This window comes from Petaurus breviceps, unplaced genomic scaffold (assembly GCF_028583685.1).
Source record: "Petaurus breviceps papuanus isolate PSGF00001 unplaced genomic scaffold, PetGlider_PUasm1.0 90925, whole genome shotgun sequence".
Taxonomy (NCBI): Eukaryota; Metazoa; Chordata; class Mammalia; order Diprotodontia; family Petauridae; genus Petaurus; species Petaurus breviceps.
In genome coordinates, this window is record NW_027187380.1 from 21,783,578 (window position 1) to 21,805,070 (window position 21,493).

General features: G+C 35.1%; 1 protein-coding gene across 5 annotated transcripts in view; it reads right to left on the minus strand.

Annotated features, from left to right (window-relative positions):
* MAP2K6 (mitogen-activated protein kinase kinase 6) overlaps nt 1-21,493 on the minus strand; it is a 208,887-nt gene extending 187,394 nt beyond the window's left edge. For 4 of the 5 annotated variants that reach the window (XR_011166137.1, XM_069076538.1, XM_069076537.1 and 1 more), the window contains exon 1: nt 21,184-21,493. Coding sequence is in view for 4 of the 5 variants with exons in the window: in XM_069076538.1 (XP_068932639.1) it covers nt 21,184-21,199 (16 nt within the window). In the remaining variant the exon portion in view is untranslated. The remainder of the gene's footprint in view (nt 1-21,183) is intronic. The other variant, XM_069076536.1, reaches the window with a different exon arrangement.

The following is a 21,493-nucleotide window of genomic DNA, read 5'->3' on the forward strand; positions in this document are numbered from 1 at the left end:
TCTTTTTAATACCAATACTCTACCAGTATTATATTTTTGCAAGAGATAAAACAAAACAATCTCTCAAGAATTGAAAATTAATACTAGACAGAAGGCAATAGAAAGGCACATTGTGGTCTGACAGCAAGCTGCAATGTATAATCAATGAAGGATTGAAAAAAGAACTGAAATAAAGGATGTCATCAGGGAAATGTATGAGAGGAAAAAAAGGATGTGTTGGTCACATGAGTAGAACGAGGGCTGACTGATCGATAGTCCAGTTGCCATGCTGATAACCTAGTGATGTTAGGAGAAAGTGAAGGGACAAGAAAAATGCCTTCAGCCATAGAAGATAGGGTTTAGGCTGCTTTTTACAAGGTTCACATATCACAAGAAGACAAAATGGAAATGTTAATGGAAGGAAAGACATAAAGGGAATAGAAAATATGCATTTTATGTGATTATCCCACAAGTCTCTATTGCTTCTTGAGATAGGTGAGTTATGCCCCTAATGATACTTTCTCTATTTGTTTTCATTCCATTTTCAATCAACTAGTTATTGATGATACTGTACTTTGCACTGGGGCTATAAATATAATAAAACATAAGCTTTATCATACTTTAAGGACTTTACATAGTTGAAGAGATGAGACAAAAAGTAATAATCACAGTTGAGAAAATATGGAGCTATAAGAAGTTGAGCAGTAAACATCAAAACAAGGAGATTTTTTAAAATGTTCTCAGGTAGGTATGAGAAGGTTCCCTGTCACTATGACTCATGTATGACCAGTTTCTTATGAGTAGTTTTATATCCATTGTTAACTGTAACCTGAAACTGACCCTGCCCAAATCTTACTGAAATATGTCAACAACTCTCAAAGCATTAATTTTCTTTTAAAATGTGGACTCAGAACTTACAGCATACTAGAGTGGAAAGAAGAATACAAAGAATCAGATGATATGATTACTTGTCCTGGATTTGCTACTGTTTGTTGTATAACTTTGGGCTTATCATTTCTCCTCTCTTGTCCTTGGTTCCCTCGTTTCCAGTATTTCCTCATTCCTTATTTCCAGTGAGAACTTGAACTAGATGATCTCTAATTAAATCTTCCAATTAAACTGAAATATTTATTAAGCATCTACTATGTATTGTGTGCAGGACTAGAGAAACAAAGAAAATTTAAACAGTCCTTTCTCTCAAGAAACCTACATTCTTTTGGGAAATTACATGTACACAAGTAAATAAATACAAAGTATGTACAAAGTAATTTCGGGGGGGGAGTACTAATAACTAAGTGTGTCAGTAAAGGAATTGTGTCATCTAAGATTGTAATTCTGAATGAAGTTATTAATTCTATTGGGCAGCCAGGTGGCACAGCATTGAAAATGAAGTCAGGAAGACATCTTCCTGAGTTCAAATCTGTCTTCAGACACTTACTAGCTGTGTGCAGTGGGCAAGTCACTTAACCCTGTTTGCCTCAGTTTCTTCATCTCTAAAATGAGCTGGAGAAGGAAACGGTACACCACTCTAGTCATCTCTGCCAAGAAATGGGATCCCCGAGAGTCCAATACAACTGAACAAGTAACTCAACTAAGGCAGAAATAAAGATGGAATGCTTTCCATCTTGGAAGACATGGAGGGTCAGTTGTGAAAAATCGCAGAGGAAAGAGGAACATCATCCATGGTAAGGAGCTAGCTGGTCACTTTCTTTGGAACAGTGAGTGGGTGCATGAAGAGGAGTCATAAAATAACACTGGGAAAGTTAATTAGAGTCAGGAAGTAAAAGACTAAAAGTTAATATTTTATCTTAGAAGAAACAAGACACCAAAGACGACTCACTCTACTCTTCTTCTGAATGGACTCTGGACTTCTCCACCACCCCACCCCCACAAATCCCCTCAACATGCTGAACATAGAAAGTTCCTTTGAGTTCTTCTCATCAACCCCTATTTCAAAAAGTACCCAAGACAATTTCTCTCCTAGCTCCCCTCCTGACTATTCAGATATTTCCACCATGTCCCCAGTGGATATCAACTTTTCATATCCCCACTCACTTTTCAGATCTCTTTTATATATTATCTTCCTCATAAGAATGTAAGCTCCTTGCAGAACCAGGAGAATATTATATACAATAACAGCAATACTGTATGGTAATCAACTGTGAATGAGATTTAGCTATTATCAGCAATACAATGAATCAAAACAATTCTGAAGAGCTCATGATGAAAAATACTATCCACTTCCTGAAAAAACTGATAGTCTGAATGCAAATAGAAACATAGTATTTTTCATGTTCTGTATTTTTTCATGCTTTTTTTCCTTTAGGTCTATGTTTTCTTTTACAACATGATTAATATGATAAAATTTTTTGCATGATTGAACATGTATAACCATTACTTGCTGTCTCTGGGAGAAGGGAGGTAAGGGAGAAAGAGAGAAAATATGGAACTCAAAAAATTTTTAAATGAATGTTCAAAATTGTTTTTACATGTAATGGGGCAGGGGAATAAAGTATTTTTTTTAAGAATGTAAACTCCTTGAGGGTAGGAACTGTCTTTCTTTTTTAGGTATATTTGTATTCCCAGTGCTTAGCACAGTGCCTGACATAGTAAGCACTTAACAAAAGATTTATCTATATATCTATAAATGAACTTTTATCAGGTGCAAGACATAAGTAGATGTTTTAGGAATATCAATCTGGAAGCTGTGTAGAATATGAATAATAGAGGTGGCTAGATGGCACAGTGAAAAGAGCACAGGCCCTGAAGTCAGGAGGACCTGAGTTCCAATCCAACCTCAGACACTTAACACAAAACTAGCCGTGTGACCTTGGGCAAGTCATTAACCCCAATTGCCCTACTTTCCCCCTCCAAAAAGCAAAAAAAATAAAATAAAATAAAATATGAATAATAAAAATAGCTGACATTTATAAAACACTTAAGAATTCAGCAAAATTGATGTCTATGTATAAGTAAAATCTCATTTTATCTTCACAACCCTAGGAAGGAAGGGCTATATACGAGGTTAAGTGTCACACAGCTGGTTAAGGACCTGAACTCTGGACTTCCTGACAAGTTCAGCAACCTATTAACTATACCACACTGAATTAGCAAATAGAGAGAAAGTTTATTTGTTTTGCTTTTTTTATTTTCTTGAGGCAATCAGGGTTATGTGACTTGCCAAGCGTCATGCTGTTATTAAGTGTCTGAAGCTGGATTTGAACTTAGGTCCTCCTGACACCAGGGCCAGTTGTTCTATCCACTGGGCCACCTAGCTGCCCCTCCCTTTTTTTTGCTGGGGGGGGGGTATTGTTGTTGTTTTACAGATATAGCAATTAGGAGACTATTGTAGATATTTCAGTTGAGAAATGATGAAGGTTTTAGTATTGCAGAAACTATGTGAATGGAGAGAAGGGACACAGGTGAGCGAGGTATTGTGGAGGAAGGATTGAAAAGGCTTGTCAACTAGTTGCACATGAGAGTTAAGGGACATAGAAGAGTCAAAGAAGATTCCAAAGTTATGACACTGGATAACTGGGAAGATGTTCTAGTTCTGGACATAATAATGAGTTTGGGATGCATACATACATGACAACCATCTGGAGACATCCAGTCAGCAGTTGGTAAAAATGAAGGATTGAGTTCCATAGCTATAGAGAGACTATAACTGAATATATAGACATCTTTAATACCATAGATTTTAAAGGATAATTTGTTTCACAAATATACATATAGGCACAGCATGGGCATTATATACCAAATACTATTAAAAGGGGGGAGGAGGACAGTTAAGTGACCCAGCAGAGTCAGGAGGACCTAAGTTCAAATCCCACCTCAGACACTTACTATCTGTATGATCCTGGGCAAGTCACTTAACCTTGACTGTCCCCAAAAAAATAGTAATGAAAAGCAAAATAAACAACAACAAACTTATTTTACCCAGAGACAACAATAAGTTAAAGAGGCCTAAAAAAGAGCTATTGACCTTGTATAGACCTAACTACAATGCAAGCTATTTTAGTTTCATATAAATGATGTATATATGTAGACAAATGAAAATTAAGACAAAAGCAAGGGGATAAGTGGTTTCTGAGCCATATGTTTTCAGATAGGAAGTTATTGCTAGAGATAGAATGACAACTCAGCCATGAAATTCAGTTAGTTACTTATAGACACTGGAGTCCTGTCATTTCCCAATGGTTACTTGTGCTATGAAATCCCTAACATTTTTAACCTAAATTGGGAAATCATTTAATCATTATCTGAAAACATAAAATATACCTTGTAAATAATTCAAATAGTAAAATTGTAAAGTTTTGTTTTTTTTTATTTGTTCTGTAGCAATGATGAGGGATACTCTCAGCCCTTAAGGAAATCCTTAGTACTAAAGTCAACAAACACCTTAAATTCTTGTCCTTATGTTGAATACAAAGTTAATCACCAAGATGCAAAATTACCTTAGTGTTACAAAAGAGCTCAGTTTAAACTAGAAATAACATTTCTGATTTCTAGTATACAGGAGTGTTATAAAACATAATAGCTCTGCCCTGGAGTCAGGAGGACCTGAGTTCGGTTCTGGCCTCAGACACTTAACACCCACACACACACAAAAAAAAAAAAAAAACTAGCCGTGCAACCTTGGGCAAGTTACTTAACCCCAATTGCCCTCCAAAAGGCCAAAAAAATAATAATAATAGCTCTGATTACATGTTAAATGACAAACTAGGACTACAATAAGGAATTTGTACACATTAAGAAATGAAATTGACAGGATAAAATAAATAACAAAAACAAAAAAACTTATTCTGTATTAGGAAAAGGCTCCTTTCTGCCATTATACTGTAGTTTTCCAATTTATACACTCCAGTTGGCTCTCACGATTGTTCTGCATACTACTACACTAAGCTTCGATGAGCTAATATTTTTGGAAGGGAAGAAGGAAAGGGAGGAGGAGGGGGTGGTAGAAGAAAGCAAGTATATTTTAATAGGGGCAAACTTTATTGTATCTTTCCAGGTGAACATGGGGCTTTTCCCTGTAGATTGTTAGTGTTGATAACAATGCTAATACTCTCCTGGGTAATTTAGATGAAACACTTTTCCGGTAGTTGGTTTTCCTGTAATATGCAGGAATTCCAACACTTTCTGGGTATCCTTCCTGTCAACCTGAATTTCAGATTTCCTCAAAGGAGTTCTATCTCTCTAAATTTTGGGGAAATGTCCCCATTTCCCTAAATTGCTCGTGTGAATAAGTTGAAGGCACTAACTACAGTTACTATTATGGAAAGTGACATTTCTTAAGATATCCTCTCCTCATAGAATCCCATTATGCATATAGAAAAACAAGCAAACAGTTATCCAAAGCTCCAAGTCTTGTCACCATCTCCTTAGCTCCTATGAAAACTAAAATTCTCTTGCATTTGTTGTGGAAAGTGGTCTGCAAATTTTGAATTGTAATGATACTTAAAAACCCATAATGGTCTTTGAATAGGCCACACTATGAGAGTCTTAAATGTTATGATATTCAACATCCACCTTTTGCCTCACTCTCCCATCTCTCCTATCCTCCAACTTTGGGCTATTAGCAGTACAAAGCATGCTGGTAGAGAAATCATTTTATTGGTCATATGAGAACAAATATTGTAGCTAAAGTGTGCCAGTCTCACAGTAAAATACAGGCCAAGACTCATTGCAGAAGTGTTTTCTCCTTGGCAGGAATGTTCTTCCACTTCCTCCCACCATTGTATTTTCTTTTTTCTTTTTTTTTTTTAACAAGACCATAAGTTCATACCTAGTACACATTCCAAATAGGACCTAGAATTTTAAAAAGAAATTTTTGGAGTTGGACACTGATTTAAAAGGCATGTACAATGAGAATATAAAAAGTAAATGCTTCCTTTAACCTCCTCGTTGAGTAACTTGTTCTAATGTGCCAAGAATTCCTATTTTCTAGTGAGGTAAGCTTTTAGGTAACTAGAGATTGGGTGGGATGAAAAGTCTTGTTTTTCATTGGATACTCTGGGAGCTCAAGTCAAACACCAACTTCTCCATAAAACTTTCCCTCATCTCTCAAATGGGAAGTGATCACACCTTCAATCATATATTTTGTTCCTCCCTCTCTTAAGGCACTTGCTAACAGGAAGTAAGATCCTGGATGGCAGAGGCTATTTCAGATTTTGTCTTTGTATCTCCATTCTAGTACAGTGTCTGGCATATAGCTGGTATTTTATAAATGATTATTTCTTTGAAGTACAGTTGGTGTATCTGGGTCCCCAACATATAGTAAGCTCTTTAGGTGCAAAGATTTTGTCAAGTTTTATGTTCAATATTATCTCAAGTGATTGTGTCATAATGTCTTACATATCTTAAATTTGAGAAGCAGCAAAAGTCTAGTAGATAGAGAGTTGGCCAAAAAACTTGGGTTTAAGTCCTGCCTCTGACACACACTGGACATTTATTTTACCTCTCATACATGAGGCAACTCTCTAAGACTACATCTAGCAGAGAAGGTACTAACCTGCATTGGTGGAGAGAATTTTCTCATCTAGGAGTTCCCTGTATCAATGAAATCACAGGTCCAATCTCTGTCCCTATCCCTTTTTAAGTTTCATCAATATATATTCACTGAATGAATGATCACTAAATCTAAAATGATATGTGATTCAATCAATTAACAAGTATTTATATGCTTACTATGTGTCAGGCAATCTGGTAGGTAGGTGATAGGGAATCAAAGACAAAATGAAACTATTTTTGCCTTTAAAGAGTTTACAATCTAGGCAGCAGTCATAATTGTACATATATAGATAAAAATATAATCTTGGGAAGAAACACTAGCTTCTGAGTGGTAAGGAAAGGATTCACTTAGAAAATGTTTCTTAAGCTAATTCTTAAGAGAAATTAGGATTCAAAAAAGGTGAAAGTGAGTAAAAATGAATTACAAGCATTTGGGGGGTTAATCAGTACCAAGGCACAAACATAGGAGATGGGACACTCTGTGAGGAATAAGAAGGTCAACTTGATTAAACTATACAAAGTGGGAAGGGTAGTAAAGTATAATGAAGCTGGAAAAAAAAAGTTAGGGTCAGGTAATGAAGGACTTTAAATGTCAAAGAGTAGAGTTTATATTTGGTCCTATTGGTAATAGGGAGCCAATGGAATTTACCGAGTAAGCAAGATATCCACACTTCATGAAAAGGGCTTTGACAGCTTTGTGGAAAACTGATTAGAGTAGAGAAAGTCTCAAGGCAGGGAGGCTATTATAGCAGTCCAAGTAAGAAATTATGAGGGCCTAAACTAATGGATCATGTATGAGTGGAGAAAAGGCAACAGATGAAAGAAACAGAAATGACAAGATTGTTCAGTGAAGGAGAGGGAAAGCAAGACATGAAGACCATGAAGTTGGGTTACTGAAAATATGGTGGTGCATTCTAGAGAAATAGTGACATCTGGAAGAAGTGAGTTTGAGGGGAGAAATGGAGACAGAGAATGAATTTAATTTAGGGCACTCTGAGTCTATGAAATATCCATTTTAAAATGTGCAGTAAGAGGTGGTTGTTGTCGTTATTGAGAGAGAGGGAGAGAGAGAAAGAGACAGAGAGAGAGACAGAGAGACAGACAGACAGACGGGGGAGGGAAAGGGGGGGTGACAAACAACGTTGAAGTCATCAAGAAAGTATAGAGAGATAAGAGAAGAAGGACCATGCTTTGGGGGAACACTCAGAGTTAGGAAGCTGAGGAGAGTAATATGCAAGATAAGCTAGCAAAGAAGATTAAGAGAGACTTCTCTTTATGGCACTACAATGAGTAATCAGGGAAACTATCAATGTATCTCTCACTTAGGTCTGATTACTTTGATCTTCACTAGTTGTAAGGACTACCCCTTAAAAATCTTTATATCATCCTAAATTTATAATAAACTTAAATACTTCTTGTTAAGATGATGATGGAAAAGATTATAGAGAAGGCAAGCTCTCCTACAACACAATTCTAACAAATAGTGAAAAAGGCCCCAGAAAAAATAAAGACAAAGAAATCTGAAAGGAAGCAGAAATCAGCTCCTCCATCAGGTGAAAAACTGTATAAAAATATGCCTAGAAGAAAGGCAGAGCAGGGTGGGGGGTCTCACCAGAGAAGTGAATGTGAGTACAAGTAAAGCCAGAAGCCATAGAGAAGGAAAGAAAAGTTATATCATGGAAACCAATGGGAATTCCTGTAATCTAAGTTTGTTGGTAATAGCCTTCACTGACTTATCTGGTGGGGCTCCTCTTATCACCTCTGCTGGCTTCTGTCCCAGTTCTTAGCAAGTATGACAAATCATTGCCAACCCCAATAATCAGGTGCTTAGGGTCAGATCTCAATCTTAGCCTGACAGAACACAAGTTGAGGACAGAACCAGTTCCCACAGGGACCTGCTGTGGAGATAGTGCCCTACTGTATACTTCTCAGAACACTGAGAGTCACATGTGGGAACAAGGGCAACCCAGTGTCTAAGTATCAAGACAGAGAAGACTGGGAAAGAGGTTTGAGAGCAACAGAGGCCCACAACAAATGATTGAACCAACTCCTAATTAAAGGTCCTTAAAAGAAAAGAGGAAAGAGAATAACTGAGGCTAGAACCCAAAGGAGACTGAGACAGTGAATAAGGGATAAAGACCCAATGCCATTCAAAACAGCAGCAGCAATGGCAACCAAACTACATAGCAAACAGTACCAAAGAAAGCCTGCTCAGACCATCAAAGGGTGCCAGAGGGTACTGGCTTGAACACAAAATCAAAAAAAAAAATGAGAACTGAAGCTGAAAATATGAATAAACAGAAGAAAACACTAAATTCAATTAAGAAATAGTATGCATTAAGAGACACCCAAGAAACTAAAAAAGAAGAAAAAAAGCCTTGGGTGTGTGTGTGAAGGGGAGAGAAAGGGTTAAGGGTTGGGCCATGAGAAATAAGAGAATGGTTAAAAGAAAGAAAGTAGGGTATTTTTAAAAATAAATAAATGATATGAGAATTTTGGAAGGAAAAAATTGAAAGGAATATAAATGGGATTTGTAATATATAAGATGTTCCCCAAATACTCCCTGAATAAATAGAATAAAATTCAATCACTCCATAAGACAACAAGGAATATTAGAACAAAGTCAAAATATCTTTTTAAATAGAATCTACAATGAAAAACAAGTGCTCTGGAAAGACCTTATTCATTGGATTCCCTGAAAACCATGACCATACAAAAAAACCTGGTCACAATACTTCAGAAAAATCAAAAAAAAGATTTTTCAAGAAAGTAATGTGAAAATCATAAGAAGCTATTAATTAGCTCTTGAAAGAGACCTCAAACTAGAAACACCCAGAAATAATGACCAAAATTCAGCACTTCCAAGTTTAAAATAAAGGAAAAAAAAATACTACAAGTAGCCAGAAAGAAATAGTACCAAGGAACAACAGTCTGGGTTACACAAAATTTGGCAGCAACTACTACAAAGGAGGTAGTTTCTCAGAATACAAAATTCCAAATGGCAATAATGGTTTACAATCAAGAGGTTGTGAGGCAACTAGGAAGCACAATGGTTAGCCTGAAATCAGGTGGACCTGAATACAAACACAGCCTCAGACACTTACTAGCTGTGTGACCGCTGTATTATTTAACCATCTTTGCATCCGTTTCTTCCTCAGTAAAACTGAGATAATGATTCCACTTTCCTCCCAGGTTTCTTGTAAGGATCAAATGGAATAACACGTACAAAACATTTAGTACAGTGCCTGGCACATATTAGCTGCTATATAGAGTATTATTGTGAATAATAATAACATTATTAGCTGAGAACAAATTAGACTGAAAATTTGAGTATTATCTACCAGGTGAGAAAACTGACCTTTAATAAAATAGAAAACTTTGGGCACCTAGGTGGTGTAATGAACAGAGCAAGAGCCCTGGAGTTAGGAGGACCTGAGTTCAAATCCCATCTCTGACACTTGACACATTTACTGTGTGACCTTGGGCAAGTCACTTAACCCCAACTGCCTTGCCTTTCCCCCTCAAAAAAAAATAGAAGACTTTTGAGTATTCATAATGAAAAGACCAAAGCTGAGCAGAAATTTGGAAATATAAACACAGAAGTCAAGAGAAACTTAGAAAGAAACATTTGGAAGAATGTAAAAGTTTTATTTCCTAACATAGCAAGTAGAGGGAGGTATCTCTCCACAATCCTATGGTTTTCAAGACAAATAAATGGAATTAAATAGAATAAGCATAGGGTCTAGATGTGATTTTATTCTGTTTTATTGGTATTTAAGAAAGAAGAGAAAGGGAGGGGTAAAGGAATACACTAGAGAAGAATATGGAAAAAGAATAATTTACCATTTCATAAAAATGACAATACAAACCTGCAAGAAGGGTGAGGGAGGGAGGCAGACATCTCCATTCACTCATTATTACTCGAATCATAAAAAAAGAAGGCTCAAACTCACACATACAAAGTTTGATATAGATTGGTGTTTTGACTTCTATTAATCTTTTATAATCTATTTGAAAAACTGTGGGAAAAGACACTTTAAAGTTTTAGCTTGAAAGAAGCTGAAGAGGAAATAGAAAAGAAAGCAGTTGAGATATTTTCTGAAGAAGTGTTTTCAATTTTATCTTATGAAGAAGATTTTAGAAAACAGCCTTTATTTAATATCTTAAGAGTGGGCGGCCAGGTAGCACAGCGAGTAAGAGCACCGGCTCCAGTGTTGAGAAGACCTGGAGATCGAATCCCCGGGCTCAGACACTTAGCACCCACCCAGAAACACCTGGCCGTGTAACCTTGAGCAAGTTACTTAACCCCAATTGCTTAGGGGCGGCCAGGTGGCTCAGCGAGTAAGAGCACCGGCTCCAGTGTTGGGATGACCTGGATCAAATCCAGGCTCAGATACTCAGCACCACACCCAGAAATAACTGGCCATGTAACCTTGAGCAAGTTACTTAACCCCAATTGCTTAAAATATATATATATATATATATATATATATATATATATATATATATATATATATATCTTAAGAGGCACTAAATGGGCTGATACTAAGTTTCCAAACAAGTAAAGAAGAATCATTGATATTTTAAAGGTTTGAGATTGCTTTAGTGATGACATTGGTCATAGCCAAAATACTGTTAAAAAAATTTTTATTTGAAAAGTCAAAATACTTTTCATGAGAGCATGCCTAGTTTGGGGAAAGGAGAGGGACCTGACATTGTAGTGGGTCATCTAGGATACATTTAGGTACCCTTCTCATTTACTGTCATTTACCGATAAGATCATCTAGTATACTTGTTCTTGGATATCCTATTTTTACAGGGATCCACTGAAGAAAACATATATATATAAAGAATATATGTGAAATGAAATTCTACATATATGCATAGAATGTAATTGGACAGTTTTCCAAATAGTTTCTTTTATGTCAGACCATTCATTTTTATTTAACTTTTGTTTGTCTGAATTCTTTAGTATTAATATCTATTGTATTACTCCCATCATTACAAATGAGCCATATGGAAGTTATACCTCTAGAGTACTGGTGCCTAGTAATGAAGATACATACAATGTAGACAGTAATGCCATACATAGGGTTCTTAGTTAAATGAGTGCCTTATGACTGAACAGAAAAGGATATTCTGAGCATTTTTGCAAGATGCTATTTGGGTATGGGGGAGACAGAAAATACTCAACAAGCAATGTGAGAAGATAGAAAAACCCTTGTTCATTCAGCATGTTACCTGAGAACCCTTCTAAAATTTCATTAAGTATTTGGAATTCAATTATCAGGCTTTTCACAGATTAAGGTTAGATCTCTGATAATAACTACATATGGTTAAATCGCTGCACTCATAGCTGTCTTCCCCAAAGCCAAATTGGAGCATAGAGTAGTTTCTTGAAGGTCCCTGAGGTTCTTTTCTTAGTCTTCCCCACAGTGGTAAAAGGTCAGGGAGACACTGACAACAACCTCACAGGTCACCTGTTCCCGGCTATAAGCTCCTGGTTTTTACCCTCTGAGGAAGAAGGGAGACAACTTTCTTCCTTCCATTTTCCTGTGCCCACACTGGAGAATGCCTTCCTTGGCAAGGGATTAGAATCAAGTGAGAAAGTCTAGTAAGAAAACATCCAAATGGGCACCCAACATAATAAATGGGCACCCAATATAATAAATGGGCACCCAATTATATCCTAATCAATGAAGGATACTAGATATCTGGATATCTAGAAACTATCATGATTGATTGGGAAGAAAAAGTCATATGAATTACAGGAACAACTACTGGTACTGATAGAATTCCCCACATCCGAGATGTTGCATCACAGTGTTATATATTGTTACACTTAGGAACCACAGACCTAGTTTAAAACTTTGCTCAGGAAAGGACACATTTCCTTCTTTGGAAGAAACATAGATTATCTGCATCAAAAATGTGACCAGAGCACTAAAGCTTTACTAGATATTAAAGTGGGAAAAAGAAAATCTTAAAGGCACAGTCTGGGAAATTATAGAGAATGAAGACTACAAAACCATGAATTCACACGACAAAGCAATTTGGTTGTGGTAGGACACTATGACAAAGTTATACTAATTTCATTCACTGTTCAACAGAAAAAGAAAAGACACATCACACTCATAACTTGGGTAATCAGTAAACTACAGAGATTGACAGAGATAGAAGTAATAAAATCTGATGAAGCAGATGCTTCAGATTGGAGATACTGTGCAGAGGGTATGGTATAGCCTTAAGAACTGAAGGCATATCACACTGGTCTTAACTATGAATAAAGGCTGACAAATTTTGATCAGTTGACAAAAATAATAAACCAATCTGAGTGTTATATCCAAATTTCAAGGTATCATTTAACTTGGAAAAACTCAACTCAATCTACCTCTAGGTTATCTTCCCTTGGGTAAACCACAAGAGACAAGCAAGAGACAACCTCTGGTTTCTCCAACTCACAGAAAAGAAACTATATAAAACCTAATGAGAACATCAAGCAGAGGTCAAAGGACCAGCAAACAATGACCCTCTGGTGCAAGATCATCACCAACATAGTTCAAGTGAAATGGCAGGAATATTTTTTGTTACAACTACATGGACAGAACACTGACATGAGGACTAGAAAGAAGAATTCAGATTGTTGTAAAAGGTTGAATTCCTAAGAACAAAAATGGAAATGGAGATGGGAATAAGGATTGAGAACATCCTAGAACCATAAGTTAATTTAAAAAAAACTAATTAATTAAACACAACAATTTAATCCAGGAACATTACTGTCAAGATATAATCATAAAAGCAATATTATATTCTGTTGTTAACTATAGACTAGATGATCATAAATATTTATTCATTTATTTTTTGCTTTTTGGAGAGGCCATTGGGGTTAAGTGACTTGCCCAAGGTCACATGGCTAGTAAGTATTAACTGTCTGAGGCAGATTTGAACTCAGGTCCTACTGACTTCAGGTCAGGTGTTCTATTCACTGGGCCACCTGGCCACCCCAATCACAAATATTTCAAGTACACTTGAGAGGAAGTTCAGAGGAACCTGATGCCCAAGGAGGTATGTTGAGGAATACTTTATATGGTTAATAGTACTAGGCCATGTTTGTTTTCAAAAATTAAGGAGAAACTTTGGTATTCTGAGATGGAGGGGGGAATCTTATAACTAGATACAAATGCTTAAATACACAATATCTCCACTGAAATTAGAGTAATATAAACAAAAGAAATGTAACAATCAATCTGCTTGACACAAAAGAACTATTAAAAGATACTCAAGAAGAAACTGTTATATTGAAGAAGCAACTCAAGATTGTTGAAGAACAGCTTGTTTCTAAGTCCACAAAGAGAACTGCTGAGAAATGTGTTGCTAGGAGTAAGGCAGACACTAACTCCAGAAACTGCCTAGAATGAGAACTTCATTTCAGTAAGGAGGGAAGACTAAAATCATAAACAACCCTGTTTTGTTTTACCTAACACTTCAGATATAGAGTCCTAGAGAATAGCACCCATAAGAAGACTGAGCCATCTACCAATTAAGAACTAGGACTATAGGGTATTGATAGTCAACTCTCCATAAACTAAAAAGTTCATGATAGAAGTATCAGAAGACAGCTAGGTGCTGTGGTGGATAGAGTGTTGGGCCTGGAGTCACAAAGACTCTTTTTATTGAGTTCAAATCTGGTCTCAGACTCTACTAGAATGTGTGACCTTGGGCAAGTCACTTAACCCTGTTTCCTCATTTGTAAAAATGAGGTGGATAAGGATATGGTAAACCACTCCAGTATCTTTGCCAAAAAAAAGGGGGGGGGGGGCCATAAAGAATTGCAATGACTAAACAACAAAAGAAGCATGAGAACTGTGAATCCAGTGACCAGGAAAATCAAAGAGATTATTAGTCATATAGGCAGACAGTTCATTGATAGAGCAGACACAAAAGGTGTTATAATTTCTACTACATTCTGTTTTTCACTATAATATTAATTGTTACTATTGAACTATTTGCTTTTTACTGAAAAAAAATTATGTGATATACATATATGTACACACATATACTTATATACTAGTATTTAATATTTGTCATTTGATGCTGTTGCATACTTCTATTGTCAAACACACATGTGTTTGTTGCTACATATAATCTATATAATTTAGCTGATTTTTATGCTAAATGAAGAAGCATTTTAACTTGCACTGAGTTTGTCCTAAATTAACTAGTTATGTAAAATATGTGGAAATATTAATGTCTTTATGTGGTTTTTGCAAGCCTGAGATACCTTGGTTTCTCCCAACTGATTTGCAGGAACTGCATAGTATTCACTAAAGGCTGCATATAACGAGCACATTCTTACATAAGTACCTAAAGAAAAAGTTAATCAAAGAACACTGAGACATAGATAGCAAAACTATTATAGTTGGGGACTACAATGTGCTCCTTGCAAACCTAGAGAAATCCAACAAAAAGATAAACAAAGAAGTTAAAGACATGACTAGAACTTTAGAAAAAGTTAGATAAAATCTCTAATGATTACTATGCAGGAAAAAGGAATAAAAATACATATTTCTCAACTATACATGGCAGCTTTGCAGAAACTGACAATCTACTAGAACACACACACACACAATAAAACACCTCATAACAAATACAGAGAAGCAGAAATATTAAACCTATCTTTATTGACCATAATACAATGATAAATGACCTTTGAGTAAGGATTCAAACTTAAATGAAAGGGGCGGCCAGATGGCTCAGCGAGTAAGAGCACCGGCTCCAGTGTCAGGATGACCTGTATCAAATCTGGGCTCAGATGCTCAGCACCACACCCAGAAATAATAACTGGCCATGTAAACTTGAGCAAGTTACTTAACCCCGATTGCTTTAAAAAAAAAAAACTTAAATGAAGATTGAATCATTCAGTCCTTTAAAGAGTCATAAAAATAGATAATTTAATCAAAGAAAATGATAACAACTAGACATCATACTGAAACTGTTGGGACATAACCAAAGCAGTCCTTAAGAGAAATTTTATATCTCATCAACAAAAGGAAGACAGAACAGAACAATGAATGAGGTATATACATATATTTTAACAAAAGAAAGAAAAAAAACAGAAGAGCAATAAATTAAAAAATCCCAACTAGAGACAAAATAAAATCAGAAAAAAATAAAACAAAATTGAAAATAAAGACTAATGAAATGATTAAAAATCTAAGAGGTGAATTTTTATAAAAAAATCTAATGAAATAGACAAACTTCTAACTAAACAAACTACATACTTTAAAGAGATAAACTAAATTATAGTAGAAATAAAGCAAATTTTAAAAAGATATTTTGCTCATGAAATCTGCAAAAAATATAAAATACTCAGATTATCAGAAAAACAAATGGCAAATTTTAAAACATAATATAACCAAATCATTAGAAAAAGAATTAGGGAATTTAAATAACTCAGTCTCATAAAAAGAAATTGTAATCCCAAAGTGAAAAATTCCAACATAAGCTGGATTTACAAATCAATTCTGCAGAACTCAAGGAATGATTAACTGCAATTTTACATAATTATTTTCAAAAATTGGGAAAGACAGCATCCTACCAAACTCCTATCAGAAAAACAAATGGTCCTGCTACTTCAATTAGGGAGAGATGAGTCAGAGAAAGAAAATTATAGAGCCATATCTCTAATGACTATCACTGCAAAAGTATTGAATAAAATATCTAATTTCTTCAATATCATATTAAAAAGACTGTAAGTAACAACCAGATTGGATTCCTGCCAGGAATTCAAGGTTGGTTCAATATTAGAAGAATCATAAACATAAAAGATTATATTAAAAACAAAAACAATAAAAATTCCATGAACAATAGATGCAGAACATTATCTTTGATACAATATATGTTTTTATGCTAAAATACAAGAAAACAGGAATAACTGGACCTTTCTTTAAGATGATAAACAATATCCATCTAACCAAGAACAATCATTATTTGTAATTGAGAAACACTTAGAGAGCTTTCCAGTAAGATCAAAGGTAAAGCAAGATTGTCTAGTGTATTAATTATATAATTATTAATACAGTTCTAGAATGCTAGGTATAACAGTAAGATAAGAAAAATAAATTAAGGGAACAGCCACAGGCAACGAAGAAACAAAATTAACACATTTCACTAGAAATAATAATTTCAGTAAAGCAACAAGACAAAAAAATCAACATAATAATTACAATAAGAATAATGCATTTTACACAGTGCTGTAAAGTTTGCAAAGCATTCTCATTTTATGGGAATTGGGTGCTATTAGTAATCCCACTTTTATATATGAAGAACCTGAGGCAGACAGAGGTTAAGTGACTTACCCAGAGTTGCACAACTAGTAAGGGTCTAAGGCTAGATTTGAATTCAAATCTTCTTGCCTGTATGTGCACTTCTCCACTGTGCCCCTTAACTGCCAAAAAAAACTTATAGGAAAGATTAAAAGAGAAATCCCATTTGAAATCACTACATAATATATAAAATACCTGAGAGTCCATCACCTTGAGAACTGAAAAAGATCTTGTAGGCTATCAATCCAATCTCCACATTTTACAGATAAGAAAACTGATTGTGGGAGAGGTGAAGTTGCCTGAGAATCACACAATTAGTAAGTGTCTGATGTGGAATTTGAACCTAGCTCCTCCTGACTCAGTGCACAGTGACATATTCACTAGCCCATGCTGGTTATTCAAGACACACAAAGAACTAATATGAATACAACTACAAAATACTCTTTATAGAAATAAAGAAAAATAAATAATTGGAGAGAAACTAATTGTTCATGGTTGGGATGTGCTAATATAATAAAATTCACAGTGCTGCCTAAAATTATTGATGATATGCTATCCCACAATACCAAAGGTATACTGTGTAGAATTACACAGAACTATAAAAAAATCCACTTGGAGGAACAAAAGATCAAGTACCTCAAGGGAAATAATGAAAAAAAAAATTAGAAGAAAGAGTTCTAGTAGTACCAGATCTCAAACTATACATATAAGTAACCATTAAGACTATTTGGAACTGCTTAAAAAGTAGAAAATTTGAAAAATTGAACAAATTAGACATAAAATGTGAAATCAATTTAAAACAGTATCACAGTATTCAGTAAACGCAAGGACACAAACTACTGAGGTAGGAACTTATCATTCAATGAAAATTAATGGGAAAATGTAAAGCAGTATAGCAGAAATTAAGTATACGTCAACATCCTATACCACATACTACATTAAGCTCCAAATTGTCATATGACCTTTTATATCTAGGTAACATTATAAACAAATTAGAGGAAACTTTTCACAGCTATGGACAGGGGAAAAATTCTTATCCAAAGAAGCTAAAGAGAGGAAATGGACAATTGTGATTCCATAAAATTGGAAAATTTTTAATACAAACACTATACATGCAATTAGAATTAGAAGGAAATCAATGAACTGAGAAAAAAAATCTTTGCATCAAATTTCTCCTGTAAATGTTCAATATCCAGAAAATTGGAAACAGATATAAATATATAAGAACAAATCATTCCCCAAAGAAGTAAATAGTCAAAGAATGTAAGCAAGCTATTTTCAACAGAAAAACTTCAAGATATACACAACCAATTTTTTTTAATGCTCAGAATCATTAATAACTAGAGAAGTGAAAATTAAAATGATTCTGAGATTCCAATTTACCACATTCAGATTGGCAAAAGTGACAGGAACACTAATATATTGTTGTTAGAACTATGAAGTGATCTAGCCATTCTCTAAAATAGGAAATATTAACTTTTTTTTCCTGCCCCTTTGGTGAAACCTAACACTACTTTGATTTGTTGTCTACATTCATAATGAAAGAAATGTTATGTTTTAGTTAGAGGTTAGTGAAAATAAAGATTTCTTTTCTTCCATCCAAACTCATGGAATCACTGAAATCTATCCATAAACCTCTCAAAGGTCTGTGGACCCTAAGTTAAGAACTACTCTAAAGCAATTTGGACTTATAGCTCCAAAGTCACTAAACAATGCATCCTCTGACCCAGCAATACCACTTACTAGGCATATATTCAAAGAAAGAAAAGAAAGAAAAGACTCATATGTACAAAATTATTTATAGCAGTACTTTTTTGTTGTAGCAAAACTCTTTAAACAAATGATTATCAATCTTCTGGAGAACAGCTGAACAAAGTATAGCAAATATAATAGTATAGCACCACAAGAAATGATAAAAGTCTCAGATTCAGAGAAACATTGAAAGATTTTTATGAACTGATACAGAGTGGAATGAGTGTAATTGGGAAGACAATTTATACAACACCTGCAACATTATAAAGGAAAAGAACTTTGAAAGACTTAAGAATGGTAAATGATACAATGACCAGTCACAATGCCAAAGACTGATGATGAGGTATGACCTTCACTCCTTGGTAGAGAGATGATGTAGTATAGATAGAGAATGAGACATTTATTTTCAGATATCACCATTACAACAAAAAATGTCTCTGCTTGATGGCTCTTTTGTTAGAAGGGAGGATATCAATAAAATCCCTAACAAATATACCAAAGACAGCTGAAGGAAGTTTGGATGGGGAAACAGACAAGCAGAGCAATGTTTGGTACATCACATTGAGTTTAAGATAATTTTTTTAAATAAGTTATACATGATGATTTTTCATTTCCAATTTCATATACAATTTCCATTTTCTGGTGTTCTTTGTATGTGGAAATCTTAATATTTATTGATGATTTTCTAGTTCATATTCAAACTTCCTTTTTAATAAGAAAAGTGATCTTAGAGGTTATTTGGTCCAAAATTTCCTTCTCCATTATGATGAGATGGGATGAGTATTTTAGATAGCGAGCCAGATGACATCGGCTCAAATTCCACTCCAACAAGCAGACATTCCTCCAATATTTTGAACATTCACAGACATCAGAAACTCACTGCCTAATTCACAAGGCAATGTATTCTACTTTCAGATAGTTCAAATTCTTAGGAAGTATCCTGTTATTTTGAGCAATATCTAATTCTCTATGATTTTTACCCCCTGGTCCTTGTTCACAGGATCATAGATTTAGAACTAGAAAAGATCCCAGAGATCACTTAATCCAACTCCCCCTTTTTAATAATTTAAATTTTTAAAAACTAAGACTCAGAGAGATTAACTAATTTTCTAAATTCACACAGGTAGCAGAACTGGGATTCAAACTCAGGTCCTCTGAGTTCAAATCCAGTGTTCTTTCCACTGTAGCTACTAAAAATAAATCTAATCCTATAACTACTTAAGTACTAGATGAAACATTTTTTCAGGTTTTTTTTTCCTTTCCTAGTCCTTATCAGCAGTCTTCAAAGTCCTCCAACTATCAGTTCTACAATCATGTCTTTAGATGCTTAAAGTTAAGATTGCAATTGTTCTGTAACAATTTTGCCATATTAAGCGTATGGAGAAAGATTATGAAGTCCTTGATTTTTTGTTTCTTATCATCAAATAATACTTATTCTGTACCTGTAAGGCAATGGCAGTATGGGTGCCAGGATGCCTAACTTATCACTTCCTTATTCCTTACCTTGTCATAAAGCATGTGCTCTCAGTAATATTTGCTTTGAAAAAGAGACTCAAAATCCTGAGGGCAACTTATAAGTACCTCCTTGGTGTTCTGATGCTCTGCCAGATATTTTGTTCTAATACCAGATGCCATTTAAAGGCTGAAAAATACAAGTGCAACAGCTGTATGAAATAAAAAACCTGAAGTATTAAATGCACAAACCCTGAACTTCTGCATCTAATAACAACATATCTAAAGGCTAAATATGTGTATTCCATTTTCATGTGCTTAAAAAAATCTCATTTTGGTTATTAATGAAATAGTATAGCTCCCCACTCTTGCAACATCCTGAAAGTACAACTTTTTCCCCTTCTACTTTCTACTTTGAGATGAAAAGTTACCTCCCAAATGGCTAGACTTCTCAAGCTTTATCTCTTCAGGGCTCAACTTTTGAAGACTCTATTAGACCAATAAAGTCCTATGGTAAAGTGCAAAATCTTTAAAAGACCAGGATTTCTTGCAAGCTTTTAGTAACCTGATGTTATCCAAAACCTATCTGTAAAAATCAAAAGTTGCCTAACATTCAGCAGCAAATCAATGGAAAATTAGCTTAAGTACTGATGCCAGAAAAAATTCTTTCCCATGGAAACATAGGTATATACTCAATTCCCAGCAATTTAACTCCTTATGCCTTTCATTTGAGAAACAGACTCTTTAAAAGTTTACAGTCTTCTGGTACTTGAATCAATTCACAATGTGAATGCATTCTACAGAATTTTCCAAAGAGAGAAAGCACTGCATATTTAGATACTTCCAACCTGCTTTATCTGTCCTGACTATGCAAAAGGCAAAAAGAGCTCAGTAATCCTAGCAGAAGAATGCAAACAACATCAACGCACAGCTGAACTGCAAGCCCTGCCTTACAGGAACTCTCTGTGTCTGCAAAAAAAAAAAAAAGAAAGAAAGAAAGAAAGAAAAAGACACATACTAAACAGGAAATACAACTGAGCTTTGGAAAGCCTCAAACTTTAAAATGCAATTGCCTGGCAAAAAAAAAAAAATGCATCTATGCATTTGCAGATGCATGCATGACTGTCTGCATTTTTTGCAAGCAATGCAAACAGTCTCTTACCTTTTGGCTGAGACATTTTCCCCTTTCCTTTGATGGGGGAGGGGAGCACAAAAGACTTTGCCTTGCCTCTCTTCAGTAGCTAGTTTTGCAATAAAGATTCAAGCTGCAGACGCGCAGTCTTCATGCAAGTGAAGTTTTTCTTGATCGATGCAGCAGATGATCTTTCAGGAAATCAAAGTGGAAATGCACACCTTGCAAAACAGATTGGAAAGTGATTTTTTCCAATTGCAATGGTAGGGAAGGCTGTGCTGCAGCTACATGATGGGCCAGGGCTGGCAGCTAGAAGCTCCAAACTTGGAACTGAGTGTCT